Source organism: Pelodiscus sinensis, chromosome 6, assembly GCF_052426305.1.
Source record: "Pelodiscus sinensis isolate ZL-2025 chromosome 6, ASM5242630v1, whole genome shotgun sequence".
Classification (NCBI taxonomy): domain Eukaryota; kingdom Metazoa; phylum Chordata; order Testudines; family Trionychidae; genus Pelodiscus; species Pelodiscus sinensis.
The window spans coordinates 72,246,784-72,268,196 of NC_143057.1; the positions used below are offsets into that span (position 1 = coordinate 72,246,784).

At 42.2% G+C, this 21,413-nt stretch overlaps 2 protein-coding genes across 5 annotated transcripts in view; one reads left to right on the top strand and one right to left on the bottom strand.

The window, feature by feature from the left end:
• Window positions 1-3,552, bottom strand: part of ARSK (arylsulfatase family member K) — a 31,522-nt gene extending 27,970 nt beyond the window's left edge. Inside the window, exon 1 of one of the 2 annotated variants that reach the window (XM_075932115.2) lies at window positions 3,250-3,552. In XM_075932115.2, the coding sequence (XP_075788230.2) occupies window positions 3,250-3,552 (303 nt within the window). The remainder of the gene's footprint in view (window positions 1-3,249) is intronic. The other variant, XM_075932116.2, reaches the window with a different exon arrangement.
• Window positions 3,553-21,413, top strand: part of SKIC3 (SKI3 subunit of superkiller complex) — an 88,247-nt gene continuing 70,386 nt past the window's right edge. The window contains exons 1-8 of one of the 3 annotated variants that reach the window (XM_075932110.2): window positions 3,553-3,680; window positions 8,523-8,619; window positions 9,354-9,497; window positions 11,551-11,642; window positions 12,998-13,073; window positions 14,693-14,833; window positions 18,048-18,146; window positions 18,255-18,363. In XM_075932110.2, the coding sequence (XP_075788225.2) occupies window positions 8,530-8,619; window positions 9,354-9,497; window positions 11,551-11,642; window positions 12,998-13,073; window positions 14,693-14,833; window positions 18,048-18,146; window positions 18,255-18,363 (751 nt within the window). In that variant the 5' untranslated portion in view covers window positions 3,553-3,680; window positions 8,523-8,529. Of the gene's footprint in view, window positions 3,818-8,522; window positions 8,620-9,353; window positions 9,498-11,550; window positions 11,643-12,997; window positions 13,074-14,692; window positions 14,834-18,047; window positions 18,147-18,254; window positions 18,364-21,413 lie in introns of all 3 variants that reach the window. The other 2 variants (XM_075932108.2, XM_075932111.2) reach the window with 2 other exon arrangements.

A 21,413-nucleotide genomic window follows, 5' to 3' on the forward strand; every position in this document is an offset into this window, starting at 1 on the left:
ACATCCCTAACTGGTAAATGATCTCTTGCCACAAATATCAGAGGGGTAGTCGTGTTAGTCTGAATCTGCAAAAGCGGTGAGGAGTCCTGTTGCACGTTATAGACTAACCAAAGTGTTGGGAGTATAAGCTTTCATGGGCAAAGATCCACTTCGTGTATGCATCTGACGAAGTGGGTCTTTGCCCACGAAAGCTTATGCTCCAACACTTTGGTTAGTTTATAAGGTGCCACAGGACTCCTCACCGCTTTTGCCACAAATAGTGGGCAGTCATCTCAGCTGTTCAATCTGTCAACATCATTTGACAGTACTGAGTTCCTTAAGAGATCTGAAGCTTCAGAGGGGTAGCTGTGTTAGTCTTTAACTGGAAAAACTTAAAAAACAGCTAATAATCTTGCAGCACCTTAAAGTCTAACAAAATATGTAGATGGTTTCGTGAGCTTTTGTGGGCACAACCCACTTCTTCAGATAAATGGAATTAATAAAGGTCCAGTTGCAAAATAAATAGGGGATGGGGGGCGGGGGAAGGAAAAAGGGGGAAAGCAATGAGAGTATTCATGCCACATGAAGCTGATAGAGAAGATGCAAATTGTTCTTAAATACCCATTGGTTGGTGTTTTTTAAGTCATTAGGATGTGGAATGTAGTGTGCTAGCCAGGTAATGTCTTTATTCGTACCTTTGTGATGGGTCCCAAACCTGCAAATGGAGTTAAGTTCCAAGGCTTCTCTGTGTATTTGGCTTGTGGAATTGGTCTGACATAACACGGTAACTTTGAGATCCATTAATGAGTACTCCGGCAAGTTAAAATGTTCTCCAACAGGTTTCTGAGAGTTGCCTTTTTGGATCTGGTACAGGTGGTTGGAGTCAGTCGGTGCTGCCTTCAATCTTTCTTCCCAGATATAGTTGAATCATGATAGGCAGCTGCTCCTCCCTCTTTACTGCACTCATCTAAGGAGAACTAAATGGATCAATCGTATTCCCATCTTATTTCAACATATACAGCCGCTCCCTGAATTACGATCAAGTTACGGACCAACACTTGGTCCATAACTCGAAGTGTTCGTAACTTGGATCCCATAGAGTTACATGGCGACCACGCTGTTCATAAGAACGGACTGCCGTTCATAACTTGGATCCGCATTTATGACCGCTTTGGTCATAAGTGTGGATGGTCGTAAGTGGAGGTGGTCGTAACTCGGGGAGCGGCAGTATACTAACCTCCAAAGGGAGAATGTGAGATACTCTGAAATTCAGTACTTGAATATGCAGATGATACGCAGTTCTACAACTCTTTCACATCTAATGTAGAAAGCATCATCCCCCCCTCTTGCCTGGTGCCTAAATCAGACAAGGACCTGAATGAAGAAAGCTGGCTACAACTAAGCCAGGGTTAAAAAAAAAGTTTCATTATTAGGAAAAACATTTCAAATTCTGCCCAAACTTCTAACATTTCTTTTAAGAGGAAAAATAAACCTTGCCTCTAGTCATCAAGAATACACTCGGTCTTGCATCTTCACTGCTACTTGATTGGTAAAATGCATTGAATTTGTCCACAGCAGTATTGCTTACTGTACCCAAGAAGGAAAGTGAAGGCCATAAGTAAGGAAAGTGAAGGCCACTTGGTCCCACATGGACTAGCCAAAGCACTAATTAACAGAGTGAGAAACACTTAATAGTCTTAAAGCTTTGTATGCTAAAGTGATGCATTTCCACTGCCAAATTCAGTTAAGGTCTTGGTTTTGATTGTTAAAATTCTTGATAGTCTATGCTCTGATTATTGCACGGATTGGTTCGTTTCTTGTGGCCTATCCTGACATGTTCATTAGAGTTTCTGGAACAAATCATGATGAAGAAACAAAACACTGGCTTTTCCTCCTTTCCTATGAGAGTAAGGCCAGTGCATTGGAGGGTGTTTCAGTATGTCTGCATGCAGGGGCAGATGAGAGTGCCGCGGTACCCAGGGCACCGAAATTTCGCGGGGCCCCTCCTTTGACACGGCGCATGCGCGGGGCCTCAGGAAGCGTGGGGCTCGGGGCAGTCGCCCCGCTCGCCCTGCCCTAAATCCGCTGCTGTCTGCATGCATGCATGGCCATAACCTTCACCCATGCCTCATATCAGCCCATCCAAGTCACGGGAAGAGTAGTAGCAGTTCCACTTGCAGCTTCCCCACTTTCACTGCAACTTGCAATGGTGCCCACAACAGTATTCTGCAGTTTAAATGGCCTTTTGCTTTATTAATCTATTTAACAACTTTTATCAATAATATTGGTTTATATCTTAAAACCAAACCTACTTTCTCCCCTACTCAACCCCCCCCCAAGCCCCAAACTTCAACTGAATTAAACCCCTCTCTTTGTGCACATAGCGGCTACGTCTACACTGGCACCTTTTCCGGAAGGGGCATGTAAATTTCACCAGTCGTCGTAGGGAAATCCGCGGGGGATTTAAATATCCCCCGCGGCATTTAAATAAAAATGTCCGCCGCTTTTTTCCGGCTTTTAAAAAGGCCGGAAAAGAGCGTCTAGACTGGCCCCGATCCTCCGGGCAAAGTGCCCTTTTCCGGAGGGTCTTATTCTTACTTCAAAGTAATTCTTACTTATTCAAAGTAAGAATAAGAGCCTCCGGAAAAGGGCACTTTTTCCGGAGGATCGGGGCCAGTCTAGACGCTCTTTTCCGGCTTTTTTAAAAGCCGGAAAAAAGCGGCGGACATTTTTATTTAAATGCCGCGGGGGATATTTAAATCCCCCGCGGATTTCCCTACGACGACTGGTGAAATTTACATGCCCCTTCCGGAAAAGGGGCCAGTGTAGATGTAGCCGTTATGTTTGTATTGCAGCATTCACAATAAGGATCCTCATTTGAGCTTCTGGGCAATGGTGGGGCACGCCAAAAAGTGAACGTGTCTCCTATTGGATAGTTTTGCAGTGATGATGCAGCTGGAAGGCTCACAGGGGTACCCTCTTTTTTCTGGGACTGTGGTGCTTGCTTGGGCAAGGTAGTCTGGCAAGCCCTGACTATGGCCCATTAACAGCTCCCAACACGGTTTTCAGAGCCTGTGAAACGCCATCTCAACATCAGATCAATGCGATTTAACACCCAGGCACCCGCAGCTCATGTTGCACAAGTACCTCTGAGGTGCAGGTGACACCCCAAGCTCCTCGCACCCCGCCCACAGGCGGCACAGGGCGAGTGTTTGGTGGAACCTGCCTCACACGTGAGCGGAGACGCGGGGAGCACTGGGGGATACTTACAAAGGCATCGCACATCACCAGCACCACATTGAGCGCCCCCTGGCGGCGGCCAGCGGTGAAGCGTCCCCGGGCCACGGGACCCGCCTGCGCCCCTTCCCAGCGGCTGGAAGCCGCCAGCAGCAGCAGCAGCAGCGCCAGGGCCGCGAGCCCCCGGGCCCCTTCTCCGCACCGCCCCCGCATCCGCACCTCGCGCGCGGGATACCCGCGTCCCACAGGCCGCCGCAGGCTGCATCCATAGAGGGAGGGCTGGGCTGAGTCCCGTGGCAGCCCCGCCCCGCGAGCAGAACAAACTACAGCGCCCATGAGGCCTCGCGGGAGCGGGCCACGACGAACCACATCTCCCATGATGCCTCGGAGGCCAGGTGGCCGGGGGCGGGGCGAGTAGAGGGGCTGGACTACGACTCCCATCTTGCCCCAGGAGCGGGAGGACGGTAAGATGGTGGGGCCCCGCTGCGTGGCCTCAATGGCCCAGACGCGAGAAGGGTAGTAACCGAGTCAGTGCGCCTGCGCGGCCGAGCCGGGGTGCGGGGAGTTGGCGGCTGTTAACTGAGGCAGGAGGCGGAGGCAGGTGAAGCGCCCAGTGGTCGCGAGTGCGGGCGCAGGGGGCGGTGCTGCTAGCGGCTCCAAAGGGCCTTTGCTTGGCCTCGGCTGGCCGGGCGGCCCAGCGCTCCGCTGCTAAGCCTGGGCGGGCGGGCTCGGTGTGCGGAGGGGGCGGCGGGGCGAGGAGCTGGCGCGCGCTGCTGGGTGGGAGGCGGAGGGCCCCTGCCCCCCCCCGTGGGCGACAGCTGCTAGTGAGGCCCTGTGCGCTAACTAGCAAGTTACTGGCCGGCCTGGCGGAGGCACAGAAGTCCCGGCTCGGGGCAAGGAAGGAGAAACACCCCAGGGAGTAGGATGGGGGGCTGGAGGGTCTTGATCCACAGAGGAGGGATTAGATCTTCACCCCCCCCCCCCCCACACACACACAGGAGTAGGGCGAGAGCCCAGATCTACAGCCTTGCTGGGCTGATGCTACAGTGCGGATGTGCCTGGAGAGCTCGGAGACCCTCCCAGCTTGCTGGGTTAACAGCCCAAGCAGGGATGTCTGCATTCTCCTTTTTTGCTGCCCTACAGTCCTGAATATATAGAGTTTAGGGTTACCGCATTTGAACTTTCATAAAAGAGGACACTCCTGAGAGGGAGTGTATCAGTATCTACCCACTTCATGTTGCATTAACATATATACTGTATAACACATTAATACAATGTGAGTTGGTGATACTGATATAGATGCACTCCCTCTCAGGAGTGTCCTCTTTTTTGAAAGTTCACATATGATAACCCTAGTTGAGTTGCCCACCCTTCTGCCAGACACACATCTTTGTATTGAGTGTTTTAACTCCTGATATTTAGGCATCTTGCAGCCCAGTGGGATTGTTAAACCCTGAGTTAGGTGCCCAGTCTCCATATACAATGCGCAGGGTGAGTTAGGCTCCAAAGAAAATAATTTACAAAAAAACAGCAAGTCAAACAGGGTGCTGTCCAACCCAGCAGTAGGCAATGCCAAGGAAGGTGTGGAGTCTAAGCTTATCTTTCAGAGTTAGGTGCCAGAGTGTCTCAAGGCTGGAGAGAGAGAGGGCCTCTCTCTACAGGGAGTTACAGATTTGAGCCAGGATCCTCTCCTGAGTGAGGCACCGAAGGTCACATTAGGCATCTTTTTCATGAAAAACTGAAGAGACACCATTATATCAGTAGACCGTGATCAGGATAAGAAAAGGGGTAAACAGTGAGGTGGCAAAATTTGCAGCTGATACCAAACTGCTCAAGATAGTTAAGACCAAAGCAGACTGTGAAGAGCTTCAAAAAGATCTCACCAAACTAAGTGATTGGGCAACAAAATGGCAAATGAAATTTAATGTTGATAAATGTAAAGAAATGCACATTGGAAAAAATAATCCCAGCTATACATATAATATGGTGGGGACTAATATGGCTACAACTACTCAAGAGCGAGATCTTGGAGTCATTGTGGATAGTTCTCTGAAGACATCCACACAGTATGCAGCAGCAGTCAAAAAAGCAAACAGGATGTTAGGAATCATTAAAAAGAGATAGAGAAGAAGACAGAAAATATCATATTGCCTCTTTATAAAATCATTGTTCTGCCACATCTTGAATACTGCCTACAGATGTGGTCGCCTCATCTCAAAAACAATATACAGTCAAATTCTAATAATCTGGCACCTTTAGGACCCAGGGGGTGCCGGATTATAAAATATGTTGGACTATCGGAAGGGGGGGCTGCGAGAGATCTGGGGTGGAGTGGGGGGGGGGGGTGTCAGCCGACGGTCAGGGCAGTGTGTGTGTGTATGTTTCCGAGAAAAGGTTTAACGTCCGTGCCTTTACTGCTAGGACCTGGGTCCCATCGCAGAGGGTGGCCAGCAGGCCAACAGACGCCCCGTTATATAGGAAGAGCTTATTACATCTTAGATTTCAGCTGCTAGAATTCATAATTCCTTCGCAGCGGGCAGCCTTGGAGAAAGACTGAAAGATGCCCCAGTGGATCCTGTCACCTGGGAGTGACACAGATCCAAAAGCCCAAGCTCTTCCTATAACTGTCCCTTTAGACCGGCTGAAGTTCTTTTAAATTGTGCTTGGTTCTGTTACAGCAACTGAAGGAGTCAGGTTAAAGCTTAAACAGTTACAGGTTTATTGAGGAAGCTTATAAATCATATGGTTGCAATGGCTATTGTTCTATTTCTTAACTATTAGCAAAATATAGGTCTTAAAAATGGTTACAAAGAAGATAAAGATAGAAAAATAGAAATAATGGTACCAAGTAACAGCTTACTCTTTCTATGTGTACACTTAAGACAGAGGACCACATCCAGGTACCATTTTTACCCCCTTCTGTGCCTCTCGACTCCAGCATGTCAGGCCAGGGCCGGTCCCTCAATTCCTAGTTAAGACGAAAATACGAGGTGGGCGTCCCCATAGAACCTCGGGAGGTCAAACACCTAACCCGACCAGCAGGTAGAGGGTAGAATGACACTCAAAGTGAGTGTGTGCTGGGCCCATCTTTTATACTCATGGGGTCACGTATTTCTCTTTCTTATCTGTAATGCCAATTGATGCTGGTCTGTCTGCTGTGAGACCAGTTCTTACAAGGGAGTTGTGAACTTAATTTACACTTGTAAGAGAGATTTGAGATGATTAAATTGGAAGTACAGGACATTGTTTTCTCAGTGGGAAATTCCCCTCCCAGGGACTGTGTGTGTGTTCGAATCAACATAGGTGCCAGCCGCAGCCTCGAGGCCAGCTTATTGACTTAACTGCTCTCTATCCACATATCTGTGTTTCAGCTTCTCAGGATCAGATGAGCCAGCATAGACTATGCTGATATTATTGCTCCTTCTCTGCCCTGTGCTTTAGAGAGGCAAATAAGATGGATAATATGGGGTTAGTCTGTCTGGCCACAGGGGGATGCGCCCCTTGGCTCTGCGGGACCAACCCGGCAGCACCCCAGCTGCTCTGCCCCAGACTTCCCCAAGTTAGCCACTGGTCAGTTTCAGCAGCGGCTGAATGGGGGAAGCCGGGGACAGAGCAGCTCCAATTGTCCGGCTGCCTGGAGCACTTTTGGGTTCCAGATGGTGCCGGACCATCAGGAGTGCCGGACCACTGGATGCCGGACCACTGGACTTTTACTGTATTGGCATTGGAAAAGGTTCAGAAAAGGGCAACAAAATTGATTAGGGGTTTGGAATGGGTCCCATATGAAGAGAGATTAAAAAGACTGGGATTTTTCAGTTTAGATAAGCGGAGACTAAGGGGGGATATGATAGAGGTCTATAAAATCATGACTGATGTGTAAAAAGTGAATAAGGAAAAGTTCTTTACTTATTTCCACAATATAAGAACTAAGGGTCACCAAATGAAATTAATAGGTAGCAGGTTCAAACCAAACAAGATGAAGTTTTTCTTCACTCAGCACACAGTCAACCTGTGGAACTCCTTTCCCAGAGGATGTGATGAAGGCTAGGACATTAACGGGGTTTAAAAAAGAGCTAGATAGATTCATGGAGGTTATGTCCATCAATGGCTATTAGCTAGGATGGGTCAGAATGGTGTCCCTAGGCTCTGTGTGGAAATGGGTGATAGGGGAGGGATCATGTGAGGATTACCTGTGGTGTTCCCTTCCTCTGGGGCATCTGATATTGGCCACTGTCGGCAGACAGGATACTGGGCTAGATGGACCGTTGGTCTTACTCAGTATGGCCGTTCTTATGTTAGAATACTGATTTGGGATGTTGGGAGACCCATTTTAAAATCTCTGCTCAGCAACGGGGACTTAAACTTGGTTCCTCCATATCCCAGGGAGTAACTTAACCGCCAAACTACATAGTGATCCAGTACACTGTTTCTTTTTCTACTCATTCAGAGCTAGTTCCTCTTGCACTAGATATCTCCTTCCAATCACATTCCCCATCCTGGCAATAATGATCATTGCATTTGAACCACATACACTTTCTAAAGCAGGTGTTACAGTGTGAGTATATAATGTGTGCATCAGATTGATGTATATTGAAATATATATGTATGTGCTCTAAATGATACCATGTGTAAACTTCAAAGTATGTTGCTAACTTTAATTGTTTACATTTTCTTACAAAAACAAACCTGAATATTTCCTTCATTTCTGCACAAACTCTTCCAAACTTATGAAGTGATTTTTTCCCCTTATTAGCATTACTTTGGAAGTGGAATTTCAAGTTGCTTGTTGATATTGGTAGAATGTTATGGCTAAAAGGTGTTGAAGAAAACTTTCAAATATGAATGACAGAAACATGTAAACCTACATATTATTGAAACCGTATAATGTGCCCCAATTGTCAAGAAAAAAAAATCATCTCTGGGATGAGAAGTAGCTTTTAGTATTTCAAAGTGATGGCCTGGCTTAGATCCAGCACAGCATTTAAGGATGCGTATAAATTTGAGTACATGATTATTCTCAGTAATTTCAGTGGGACTATTAACATACTAAAAATGATGCATGGGATTGGGATTCAAAGGTATACTATCACATATATGTTTATATATATGTGCACTGCTTTTCTGTCTATACTGATTTGATAGCTACTTGGAGTAGGGATTTTGCCTTACACTTGTAGAGCAGCAAATATACATTTGCTCAAATGTTTTCTTGGCATATTACAATGCAATATAAGCAGAATGCATTGTACAATATTTGATATAAATGTCTTTTCTTTAAGTTTAATTTTCTGTCTTTTGACTTACAGAGTAATAATGTCAAATAAGGAGGTGAAGGCAGCATTAAAAAGTGCCAGAGATGCAATAAGAAATAAAGAATACAAAGAAGCCTTAAAACATTGCAAGGTAATTAATTCTTCCATTTGTATAAAAATTGTGCATCTATGTACAAATTCCTATCTATTTCCTGTGCACTAGATCCATACTCTACACTTCCTGTAGTAATGTACATACTCATTTTACGTACTCAGTAATGTACACGCTCATTTTAGCAGTGTTCACAGTGAATAATTTGCTTTGGGATAATCAATAAAGTCTTTGTGGAAGAATCCTTCCTTTCTTGAGTAAAGATGAAGTTTACCAGAGTCAGAAAAAGGCCACCCTTTCAGTTCACACACTGAATCTTATTGCTAGACAATAGATATTGTGGTTTGGTGTGATGTTGATTTTAGTAGTTGCCCATATTAGTGTGTCCAGAAATGGTGATCAGATTTCTTCCGCATATGCTTAAATCCAAAGAAGAGGGCAGCAATCCTCAGGTGACTATGACAAAAGTCTATTTTTACCACAGAATTTAGAGTGATCCTGTATCACTAGGATTATTCAGATGCAGTTTCTTCTTGCTAGGGAAAGATACCAATTAGAACATGAACCTTTTATTAATGCTCTAATTTATGTTATCACTATGCAGAAAGCAACATCTTGTTAAATAGATATCTAATAAATAAAATTCATGTGTACCAGGCTAGTATTTTCAGGAGCTTTTCTTCAAGAAAGTAAGAAAAATGATTAATTGAACTCAGTAGTTGAGTCTATAACACACATTTAGTACAAATTCATTTTAACTTTTATATTTTTAGGCAGTGCTGAAACACGAGAAAAATAACTACAATGCCTGGGTGTTTATTGGCCTGGCAGCTGCAGAGTTAGAGCAGCCTGATCAGGCCCAAAGTGCTTACAAAAAAGCTGCTGAACTTGAACCTGGACAGCTATTGGCATGGCAGGTATGTATTTGACTCTAGTTCCATTTTACCATTACTAATAAATGAGCTACTGCAGCAATGGGCAGCCAAGGCTAGTGAGTGGGCCGCAGGAGTGGCCCTCCTTCATTTCAGTGGGCTGCAGGATTGAAATCGGGCACGTGCATTAACTGTGACCAGCATGCACCTCACACATTCCCTTGCTTTTTAAATGTGTGTCACTTCTCATTTTTTCAGGTGTACTCAACTTACCTCTCCGTGCAGGCCCCACCCCTGCTCCACCCCTGGCCTCTTCTGTGCCTCCTCCCCCGAGTGCACTTTGTCACTTATTCCCCTCCTTCCCATCACTTTCGGAGTGCAGTAAACTGGCTGATTTGTACTCTGTTCCTGCTACTTCACCTCGGGTACGTCTAGACTACATGCTTCTGTCGCCAGAGGCATGTAGATTAGGCTACCAGACATAGGAAAATGAAGCGGCGATTTAAATAATCGCCGCTTCATTTAAATTTACATGGCTGCCGCGCTGAGCCGACAAACAGCTGATCAGCTGTTTGTCTGCTCAGCGCAATAGTCTGGACGCGCGGGTGTGAGCTTTTGTTCTGATGTAAATTGCATACAGTATAAGAACATAGGAAGGGCCATATTGTGTCAAACCTGTAGTCTGTCTAGCCCAGTAGCCTGTCTTTTGACGGTGACTAGTGCTAGATGCTTCAGAAGATATGAACAGAACACAACAATTATTGAGTTATCCATCCAATGTTATGCAGATCCAGCTTTTTGCTGTCAGTGGCTTGAGGCTCCTGAAGCATGGGGTTGTGGCCATCTTGGCTAATAGCCATTGATTAACCTATTCACTATGGTCTGTTTTGAACCCAGTTATATTTTTGGCTTTCACAGCATCCTTGGCAACTAGTTCCAGAGGATGTGCATGCATTGTGTGAAGAAGTACATCCATATTCATGATATCCCTTTTTGACCCCAGCAATTATTCAAAGTTTGGTGTCCAAGGGATGTGCCAGTTAGGAGAAATTGGTGATAGGAATTTCTCTAATGCAGTTTTGTTTATTTACCAAGAAAGTGACTGTGAACATGGAAGAAATTAGATAGCAGGAAGCAGTTCTTTTGCTCAAAGCGCCAACTGCGCGCTTATCAGCTTGCACCCTGATCCAAAAACCTCTCTTCAGGTTTCTTGTAGGTTTTGTTGAATTTAGTAATCATGTAACTGCAATAATTCTTGGTGGTTACATGATTATTCAGTGGCTCCCGGTAGTAGGGCCAGCAGCCAGTATGCTTCCAGCCCCACCCCCAGAGAGCCCCCTGCCACCCTACACTGCTGCTTCTGATATAAAGGCAGTAGCATGGGGTGGCAGGTGGGAGCCAGTTTTCAAACCAGTTCCCTGCACGGGCCAGCTCCTGCCTGCTACCCTGCTTTGCTGCCTCTGTATCGGAGGCAGCAGCACTGAGATGCAGATAACTCCCCTGCATGCTGTTCATTTAAAACTTGGACCAACAGGCTGGGACTGAGCCAGATTGCCAGTCCAAGTTTTAAATGAACAGCACACAGGGTAGGGGAGGTTGTTGTGGTTAACTGGGACCTATAAACAATATCTTATCAGTTAGACGGTTATCCAGCTAGCTGCTAACATCCCTAGTTTCTTTCTGGGGCAATTACTGCTTTCATCTGCTTTTCTCAGGCTGACTGTCTCTACTCTACATATTCTGCATTTCTCACCCTTCATAAAACATAGTGCTAAGCAACTTTGCCCTGAAAGTCTGAGAACTCTTTTTTGTCTTTGATGGAGACTTTGTGATTAACATATCCTGACAGTTTTGTTAATTGAAGAATTCATTCACACCAAATCTCAAATACTTTTCTGATTTAAGCAATCACCAGTATCTCTCAGCATAACATTATATTCTGATCCTGCTTTGAGGTATGAGCTGAGAGTTCCTGGCACCTGTAGAGAGTCCCACTGTAGGCACTGGATTCCTTCTAGGCACAGCCAAGCCTGCATGTCTTAAAATGATTTTGAAAATATCATATGTGAAATCTAACATACATTTTACTTCTGTTTAGGGATTAGCAAATTTGTATGAAAAATCTAACCAAACAGGTGTTAAAGAAAACTTGTCCAATGTTTACCAAAAGCTCTTGGAACTCTATGAAAGGTAAAGAATATTTTAAGATTAAATTATGAAACTGCAATGTGTTATCTTATAATTTCAGTTGCACTGGAAAAAGTCATAGGAATATAGGAATGGCCGTATTGAGTCAGACAAAAGGTCCACCTAGCCCAGTATCCTGTCTTCCAACAGTGTCCAGTGCCAGGTGCTCCGATTTTAATGCTGTGTCTCATACACATGATAATGTGTTAGAGCAGTATTTCTCAACCAGTGGTACGAGTACCTCTAGAAGTACTCAAGAGAAGTCGGGGGGGGGGGGGGGGAAGGTACTTCAATACAACTGAAAGTTGGAGAAAACTGAATTTTTATATTAATTTTTACAGCACTTTATTATTTTTTGTACTTTTTACACCCAAAAATTTCATCGCCTGCCCAGCTACGATTAAGTTGTTTAAACAAATGTATTGCAATGGTAGAAAAAAATTGTCTGGAAACTGTAGGTACTGGGGGTATACTTCTAATTTTTTTTTTGTGTGTGAAAAGGGGTACTTTATAAAAAAAAAAAAGGTTGAGAAACACTGTGTTAGAGTAATTAATTCTAATACTCATATTGTATAGGTTAGGCCTTGTCATCCCTAGTGATTTTCTATTGTGTAAACTTGAGGTAGAGATAAATGATCACTTTCCCATTGTATTTTTATCAGAAAAATATTTTGGAATAAATATTATCAAAGCTCTTTGTATCGTTTTGTCATGACTGTATCCATTGGCTTAGTGTATTGCATAGATGGTTGAACTTCATAAATACTTTAGCTCTGTTGATGGTTAACATAAATCTCGTGTCTATTCACAATTTTCCTGATTATATGGAATTTCATTTTTCATTGCAGTTATTGTTCTAAAGAAAGTTAGCTCTGGTTGTATGTGACCAGTTTCCACAATTGAGTATAGTGTTTTTTGCTTTGTTTTTGTATTTTGATTTTTGCTAATGGACATTGTTAACTTTTAAATCCCCCATCTTTTCAAACATTTTTAATTACTTTTGTTACAAATAACATCTAAGATACCTATACTTGAAAGATTAGCAGAAAATACTTTTGTTTCAGTTTGTTTTCTTTGTGCATTTGATAGCAACTAGGATAATCTGACTGTATGTCATCTGTGTAGGTTTTTCATACAGCAACTGCTAGGAAAAAAGCATTCTAAAAAACTTCACAACAATTGTATTGGGACTTGGAGAGACAGAGAGAATCTGCAGCAACTTCTAACTCTCATTTGAATAAGGAAAAAAAAAACTTTGGCTAGATTTTAAGTTGGCAGTGTCTCTTGAAGAATACATTTCTCCATACTTGTTAGAAAACAGACATGACCTTTTTTGTTTTTTTCCTTTCTTCTTTTAGTACTGACAAGCAGAAATGGTGTGAAATATGTAGGAAACTTGTGGAACTCTATCAGCAAGAAAAAAAACACCTCGAGGTTAGTTACTGATTTGTCTTATCTTTTCTTATGCAAATTATTCTTTATTTTTCTTGTAATAAGAACTCAGGTCTCTTCATTATGCACAGCTGTTCTACCAGCATTTACCACTAAATTTAGAGGCAGTCTGTTGAATTGATGTATTTTAACATCAACCCCCCCTAGAAATGGTTAGTTTACCTTTTATTAAAATAAAGTTGCAATCATTTTGTTCAGTACAGTATTGAGAAAGTCACCATGTTGATATGTTATCTCATATAAACAAATTGCATTAAAATGTTAGTTTCTGGTTGCAGTCAATCTATTGAATATTTTTCAGTTTTATGTTTAACTCAAGGACTCAGATGTTAGGAAATGCCAGATCAAAGAAAGCCTGTGTAATCTTAATTCTGCCCTCTTGTGTGTATGAAGTTGTAGTACAGTTTGTAATTAAATGATCAGATACTATTGATTATTTTGATTCCCCTAAAGTTGAGAGCTTTTAATGTTAATTTCACAACAAAAATTCTAAGTCCAGGATTATTATTATTTTGTTATAATCTCTGGATAGCCAGAATATGCCAAAGGAAATTTTGTTTTCAATGAAAGCCAAGGCAGAAAAGCTTTCAAACCTTCAAAAACCTAGATACGTAACACATCTTCCATACTTTGTTCAGTAGTAGGAGGGATTGAACTTGGGCTGTCAGATCTAAATCATGAGCCTCTGCTGTGTGGACCAGAAAATCCAGTTCTGGTATCTCAGAGCCAGTACTATACTCATAAATTGAGCTTCGTCTATGTGGTCCAGTTACTAGACAGAGGGGGTGGGGGGGGGGGGGGAGAGAGAGAGAGAGCCACACTGTTGTTGTTTGATATTTTCTTTTTTTCACTTGTGTGAATAGTCTCAAATTTTAATAGGTATTCTATTCTCCATCAGACTATAATCCTGAGTTGCTTCACTGCTGGAAAAGATAATATTGTTTGGAGTGTTATTTCCTTCCTTCCTTCCTTCCTCCCTCCCTCCCTCCCTCCCTCCCCCCCCATCATCAGAAGTATGGTTTACGACCATTACTTTCTGTCATGTACTTCATTTAATTTGTTACCTTACATAGTTCATATAAGTAAAACATGTAGGCACAGATACAAAATTGGTATCCACATCTACAACTGCAAAAATGATCTGCGGATATCTGTGCATATAAAGTGGATATCTACATATTTACAGTGCTCCTCGTGTAGTGTAGCTTGCTTCTGTCAGACCTATCATTAATGCAGTTTCCTCAATTATTGATTTAGTTTTTCAAGGAACACTTGAAAGGTTTCTTTAAAGCAATATTCTGTTATACAAGATTAAGTGAGCAATCACAGACCATCAGTTACCTCTGTAGTACTAAACTGCTTAAATACCACTAATTCTGTTAACTATACTAAATAGCACTGTGAAGTAATTTGTCCAACCCTCACTCATTAGCCCTGTCCTCTTGGCACTCTTGCTAAGTATTAATTCTGTTTTCCAGCCACTTAAATTGGGAAATTGTAAATCTCAATGGCAAGAAATTAAAATAAATTGGAGCAATCACACTGGGTGTCAGATTTTTTAAAGTGTTACAGAATGATTCATTTATTTTTTCTGTTGACAGGTGGCTCGCACATGGCACAAAATGATAAAGAAAAAGCAAGAGGAAGGCGCAGATAATGCTGAGCTCCACCAGCTATGGAAGAGGCTGATCCAATTACTGCCAGACAGTACACAGAATCAAGATAATGAGACACAGCAGTTGGTAATATTTCTTCCTCCTACTCAAATCATAAAAATGTAGGACTTGGAGGGTCAGTTAGTCTATCCCCCACATCATGTTGGTGTACAACCAAGTATCTCCAGAGCATCCCTGACAAATGTTTGTCTAACATGTTCTTAAACATCTCCAATGATGCATTTCCCCAAGATCCCTATTCCAGTGTTTAACCACCCTGACAGGAAATTTTTACTAATATTTAATCTGTCTCCCTTGCTAAAAATTAATCAGATTACTTTTTGTCCTACCTTCAATTAACATTGAGAATAATTGATCGCTGTCCTCTTTATAACAGACTTTAACATATTTGAAGACTTTTATCAGGTCCCCCTTCAGTCATCTTTTTCTCATGACTAAGCATGTCTGTTTTTTAAAATTTTTCCTCATGGGCAAGGTTTTCTAAGTTCTTTTTTGCTCTCCTTTGGATTCTTTCCAATTTGTCCACGCCTTTCGTAAAGCGTGGTTCCCAAAACTGGACATAGTACTCCATAACTGAGGCCTCACCAGTGCCAAGTAGACTAGCACAATTACCTCCTGTGTCTTTCTTTCAAAACTCCTGTGAATACATCTCAGACTATTAGCCTTTTTTGCAACTGTGTCACATTGTGTAACTCATACTCAATTTATGATCCATTTTAATGCCTAAATTCTTTTCAGTTGTATTACTGGCTAGTCAGATACACAAACACAAAATGGTGACTATTTGATTTTTTTCCTTCTGAAGTATAGTACTTTGCTGTTGTCTTTATTGAATTTCACATTATTGATTTCAGACCAGTTCTCTAATTTATCAGGTTCATTTTGAATTCTAATCCTGTCCTCCAAAGATTGCTATCCCTCCCATATTTATGATATATGTAGATTTTATAAGCATACTCTTCATAGCATTATTGAAAACATTAGTGAAAATTAAGAATAGTTCTGGCTCCAGGACAGACCCCTGTGGGAACCCTTTAGCTACATTCTTCCAGTTGGACAGCACACTATTGATAACTGCTCTTTGTGTATTTTCAAATAGTTATTGTTATTTTAACTAGACCACATTTCCCTATTTTGCCTCTGAGAATGTCACATGGGATTGTGTCAAAAGCCTTACTAAAACTCAAGATATGGTCTTCTACTTCCATCCAGCTGCTAGACCTGTAACTTAGTCACTGAAGGAATTAGATTAGTTTGGCATGATTTATTCTTGACAAATCCATCTTCCTATTGCTTACTCTCCTATTAATCTGTAAGTGCTTGTAACTTGATCGTTTAACAATTTGTTCTAGTATCTTTTCAAGTATCAAAGTTAGGCTGACTTGTCTATAATTCTCTAGGTCCTTTTTGTTCCCCTTTTAAAAGATAAACACTCTCCTTCTCCAGTCCTCTGTGATCTCACCTGTCCTCCATGAGTTCTCAAAGATTATCACCAAGTTTCAAGTTCCTTTCAGAGTGTTCCTTAAAATATCTGTGGGTGAATTTCAGGCCATGCCAATTTGAATACATCTAACATAACTAAATGTTCTTTAATCCATTCTTTTTCCATTTTGGCTGGTGTTCCTTTCTCCTTGTCGTTGTTGCTAATTATATTAAGCATCTCGTCTCAGTAAAGCTTTTTAGTGAAGATGGAAGAGAAAAAGCTATTATACACCTTAGTGGAGATAGAAAACTAGACATTGAGTGATATTTTAAAAAGTGTGTAAGTGTCATAAAGAACCCAAGACTCACTGAATTTCATTAGGATTCAGACTTTTGAAAATTTTGCCCTTAGGCTCCTACGAGCCTTCTAACTTTCACTGAAATCAGTGGAAGTTAGGAGCCTAAAGAAGAACACTGTGCAACTGGGCAATAGAACCATATGAAAATATCAAATGCTGCATGTCCCAGAATATTGATAATAGAAAAGAAATGAGGCGAACTTACTGATGATGGAAGAATATGCTTTTAAAAAGACCCTGTGCAAAATAATATTGTGACTTATAAGACTGTTATTTAAAAAAATATGTTCTGAAGCAATACTTTTAAAATCTCAAATTCATTTTGGCAATGTCAAGGCTCTGTCTTAATGGCAAACAAGGTAGAAGAGTCGAAATGAAAGCTGTTTCATAAATTACACTAGTTCACAGCTGTCATAATGGACAGATTCATCCATGGCATTGTGTTGCATATCTTATGCCATTGCATGTATTAGATTGTACAGATTGAACCTCTTTTAACTGGGACCAGGACCAGAGAGTCCTGGTGAAGGGCTGGTGGCTGGGAGCTCTGCAGCAGGGCTGGAGCCCAGTAGCAGAGCTGCCTGTGGCAGGGAAAACGGGAGACAAGCAGCAGGGTTATCACTCAGTGACATCATAGGTGGGGGAGGGGGAGAGAGGGAGGCAGTGAGTGCTTGATGGTGGGGTTGGGAGCTCAGCAGTGGGGCCTCCCAGCAGCACCACCAGGAGCTTGGCAGCCATGCTGCTGCTGAGCTACTCAGCTGCCTGGTGGAACTAGGAGACAGTGGGGGCTGCCCAGTGGTGCTGGGAGCCTGACGACTGGGCCGTCTGGCAATGGTGCAAGGAACCGGGGAGTGGGACTGCCTGGTAGTGCAGCAAAGAGCCTAACAGCCCCATGGCTGCCTGGCAGAGCTGCTTGGTGAGATCGGGAGGCAGCGGGGCTGCCCAGTGAGGCAGAAGCTAAAGCATGACTGCCGCCCAGCAGCACATCTAAACCCCAACAGGAAGGCTGTTCCGTGGGCCGGGAGCCTGGCAGTGGGGCTAGGTGTGTGGAAGCGGGGCTGCCATGTTGAGGCTAGGAGGCAGCAAGGCTGCCATGGTGGGGCTGGGACTCCTCAGAAGACCACGGAGAGACTGGCAGTGAAGCCATGGCGGGGTGAGCCGGTGGCAGGGGGCCCCAGAATATACCTTCCCTCGTCCGGCAAAATCCCTCATCTGGGACCAGTCAGGTCCCAAGGGTGCCGGATGAGTGAGGTGCAACCTGTATAACTCCTTTAGCTAGTAGCAGATTTACTACCAGGCTTTCAATACTATATGCATAAAACTTGAACATGAAGAACCGCCATGTGATGTATTTTGCTTTTTGCATAACTGAAGTTCTGTGAAGGACTACATGGGCACAGTGGGGCCAAATCACCATATTATAACCATGTTCACTATAATCATGTTTTACTTTTCTTGCTAAATCACACTTTTGTACACTTACCAATTTCTTATTTAAGCTTTTGACTGCATTTGAACACGCAGTGAACTCTGTGGACGTGATTCCCAGTGAAGTTCATCAGAAGCTTTACAAAGACTTCATTCAGTGCTTGTCAAAAGTAAGGACAGTGTGATTTATAGTCTCTTAAAACAAAAAACACACATCTAATAATACTGCATGTATAGCTAAATAAGTAGCTTTCACTTTTTTTCCCCCCTCTTACAAGTTTCCTCATGAGACTGCTAGGCTGAAGAAGGCCTGTGATGATATGATGGTTTTGTATCCTGCCATGAGTTATCCATTAGAAGTGCTTTGTTTGCACTTTATTCAGTCAGGTGAGTGGAATAGTTTTGGTTAATTTTTGTTGTTTCAATTTTTGCATCTTTTTACTGTGGTTTTTGGGGCCATTCTCTGTCTTATATCTCATTCCTCCCAATCTTTCTTACAAAAAAAGGAACCAGTCTTCCAAAATCTGTTATTTCACTTGGTTGAGAGAACATACTGTGTGAGGCAGCTTGTATAATTTTTTAGCACAAGTATGTTGTCTATATTAGGGAATATGTTTCTACTAACCTAGAGAGGAAGACAATTCTATCATAAACTAGTTTCTTAGAGCTGTGAAAATCAGTGCTAGTGTACCATCAAAGAGCTTCTTAAAAATAAATATTCTTGTTCAAGACCAATTCTGGATTCTTGATGCCTTTGGTGGCAGTTTATCAGTCCTGTGGGAAGAGTGCTTCATGATGCTCAAAAGGAGCTTCTCTGAATAAATGCAGGTTAGCTATGTGAGATTTGAAGAGAATCCTGTTGGGTTGTCATTGGCAAAAAAGATGGTAACAGTAGAATAAAGCTCTGCGAGATGGCTAAAGTGAGAGAATTGGTAAACCAGCATACCCTTTTCTTTCCAGCAGGAACATTCATCAATCTTGTCCCACAAGACTTGCTGGTGGGTGGGAAGTAAACAGGCTTTTGGGGGTTTTTTTCCCCAGTGAAATGGAGGAAAAGGATCTTTAAAAAAAAAACACAGGTTGGTTTGTGTGCTTTAAGAAGGGAGTCTGCTGTCTTCTACAATGCTGAGGTTTGAAACCGTGTTAAGTTTGTTTTGAGCAGTCACTATTTCATTATTGTTATACAAGCAGATAGTGAGTTAGGTCCTTCAACTTTTGGGTGCCCCAGCTGAAAGGGGCCAGAAATGACTCTCAAGTTGGACACCCCCCAATAAAAATATTGACCAGGAATGTCACTCTAAAACTAAATAGAAGTGTGCGTCAGGAATCCATCCAGAAATTCCTGTGTTTTTTAAATAATAAAGCTAGATATCTTTCTTGGTTAGGAATGGGAAAATGCCTTATAGTACCAAGTTTCAAGGAACTACACATCGTGGAAATAATACAGCAGCAGAAAAATAATAATACAGAACTCTTAATTTCATAATTTAAAACAATTGAACTCCATGGAAAGGAACTAGAAAGCACAAACCAAACAAGCGTAATTCCTCTGCAAGAAATGCTAGTACATAGTGTATTATATTACAGCAGAATAATCCAGAACATGTGCATTCCATTAAATTAAAGTCTGAATCCAAATATGTAATCAGACTTCTAGGCTTAAAACAGGTAATTTTTAAACTCATTCTGTTTTTGTGACTTAGCATCTTAAAAGCTGAAGTTTCATCTCAAAATAGATATGGCTTACTGCTGTGGAATGCAATAATCTGCACTTAGCACAAAACTGTTAAATTTACTCCTCCTTGAAAAGAGTCATTTATTATTTTCATTTCTATGTGCCTGGAACAATATTGGTAAAATTAATCTAATTATCCAACCATATAGTTTCCCGGGCTTCAGCTGTTTTCAGTGTTCTCTCTCTATCCTTTCTGGAATACGGTTATTCCATTACATTCAATGGGATTACTGATCCTATACCAGCAGTGAACTGGTTCAGAGACAAAGGAAGTTTCTACAAGCCTTGGAATTTGGGGAGAGTCTTTTGCTCTAAAAAAAATTTTGCTTGTGAAAATGCCAGGGGGATTAGCATGTGGTGGAGGTTTTTTTGGTTTATTTTTTATAAAGAACCTAGTCAATTTGGACTGGACCTCAGAAAAATAGGTTCAGACTCATTTCTGCCATTGACCTGCTGTGTGACCTTGGCCAGTCATTTCACTTCTCTGTGCCCAATTCCTTTCCAATCCTATATCTTGTCTTACATCCCTAAATCCCCAAAGATCTTATAATCTTGTAAGAGGTTAACTGGTTTCCTGGTAAGTAGGCAGCTTATCAGCCTGCTTACAATATAACCTGTTCACTGACCCAACTAGCTTGAACTCTCTTCCGGTCGTGGTGGGCACAGCCAGAGCAGTCCCCCGTCCCCTGCCTATGGCAGTCCCTTGGTCACTGCGGGCCCAGCTGTCTGAACCCCTCCTGCACTTGCAATGAACTGGAGCAGCGCCATAATGGGCCCAACTGGCTGGACCCTGCCTGCAGCGGTTAGCCCATTAAACAATACATTAAACAAAATGTTTTTACATCCTTCATAAATGTAAAGATAAAACAGTGGTTTCTTTATTCTAGTTTGCCGATACTATATTGCACTGCAATAAATGTGGACTTGAAACTGCACTCAAATTCTGCCATGTTTTACTTATTTATAGAACACAGAGCCATCTCAATGGGGATAGAGGGGGCCTGGAGAAACCAGGCACAGCTCAAATACAGTACAGGATCTGAAGTTGAAGCTAAAGAAATAGGAAAGACAGTTGACTCTCATCTGTACAATGATAGGTTCAAATTTTTTTGTTTCCAACATTAGAATCTCTCAAGATTGTTTTCATTCTTCTGGTAATGAACAAAGTGCCACAGTTTTCCTCTATAAAAATGTCGTAAGTTTATTGTCAGTTGCAAAATTCTTGTCATTATTGATAATGCAACATTTTCTTGACTTTTTCCAGAACTTAGGTATAAAATTTAGGGAACTTTGGCATTTTTTTGTGACAGTGTGTGTACAGTGTTATAAAATGTGGCTTCTTTCCAGGCCTCTTAAATACAGTGCTGCTCATTTGACTTATTCTACTTATATATGTTCTACACTACAGCATACAACCCAATTATTGATTTTTTCCTTCTTAAGTTAAACAAATATTTGAGTATTTTTGAATAGCCTTCAGTCACTTTGCAGTATAAGCTTGTTTACGGTAATGCTTGGACATCTGTTTTCTCTGATACTCAGCTGTTTTGAAGCCATTCATCACTATTTTCTATTCTGTTGTGGACAAGTACATTTCTTTCCTTCCTGCCTTGGCTTGTATGCTAATGTCTCCAAGTCAGCATGATTCAGTTTAGGAAGATGAATAACAGATACTGAAACCTCATTCATTCTTAGCACCAGA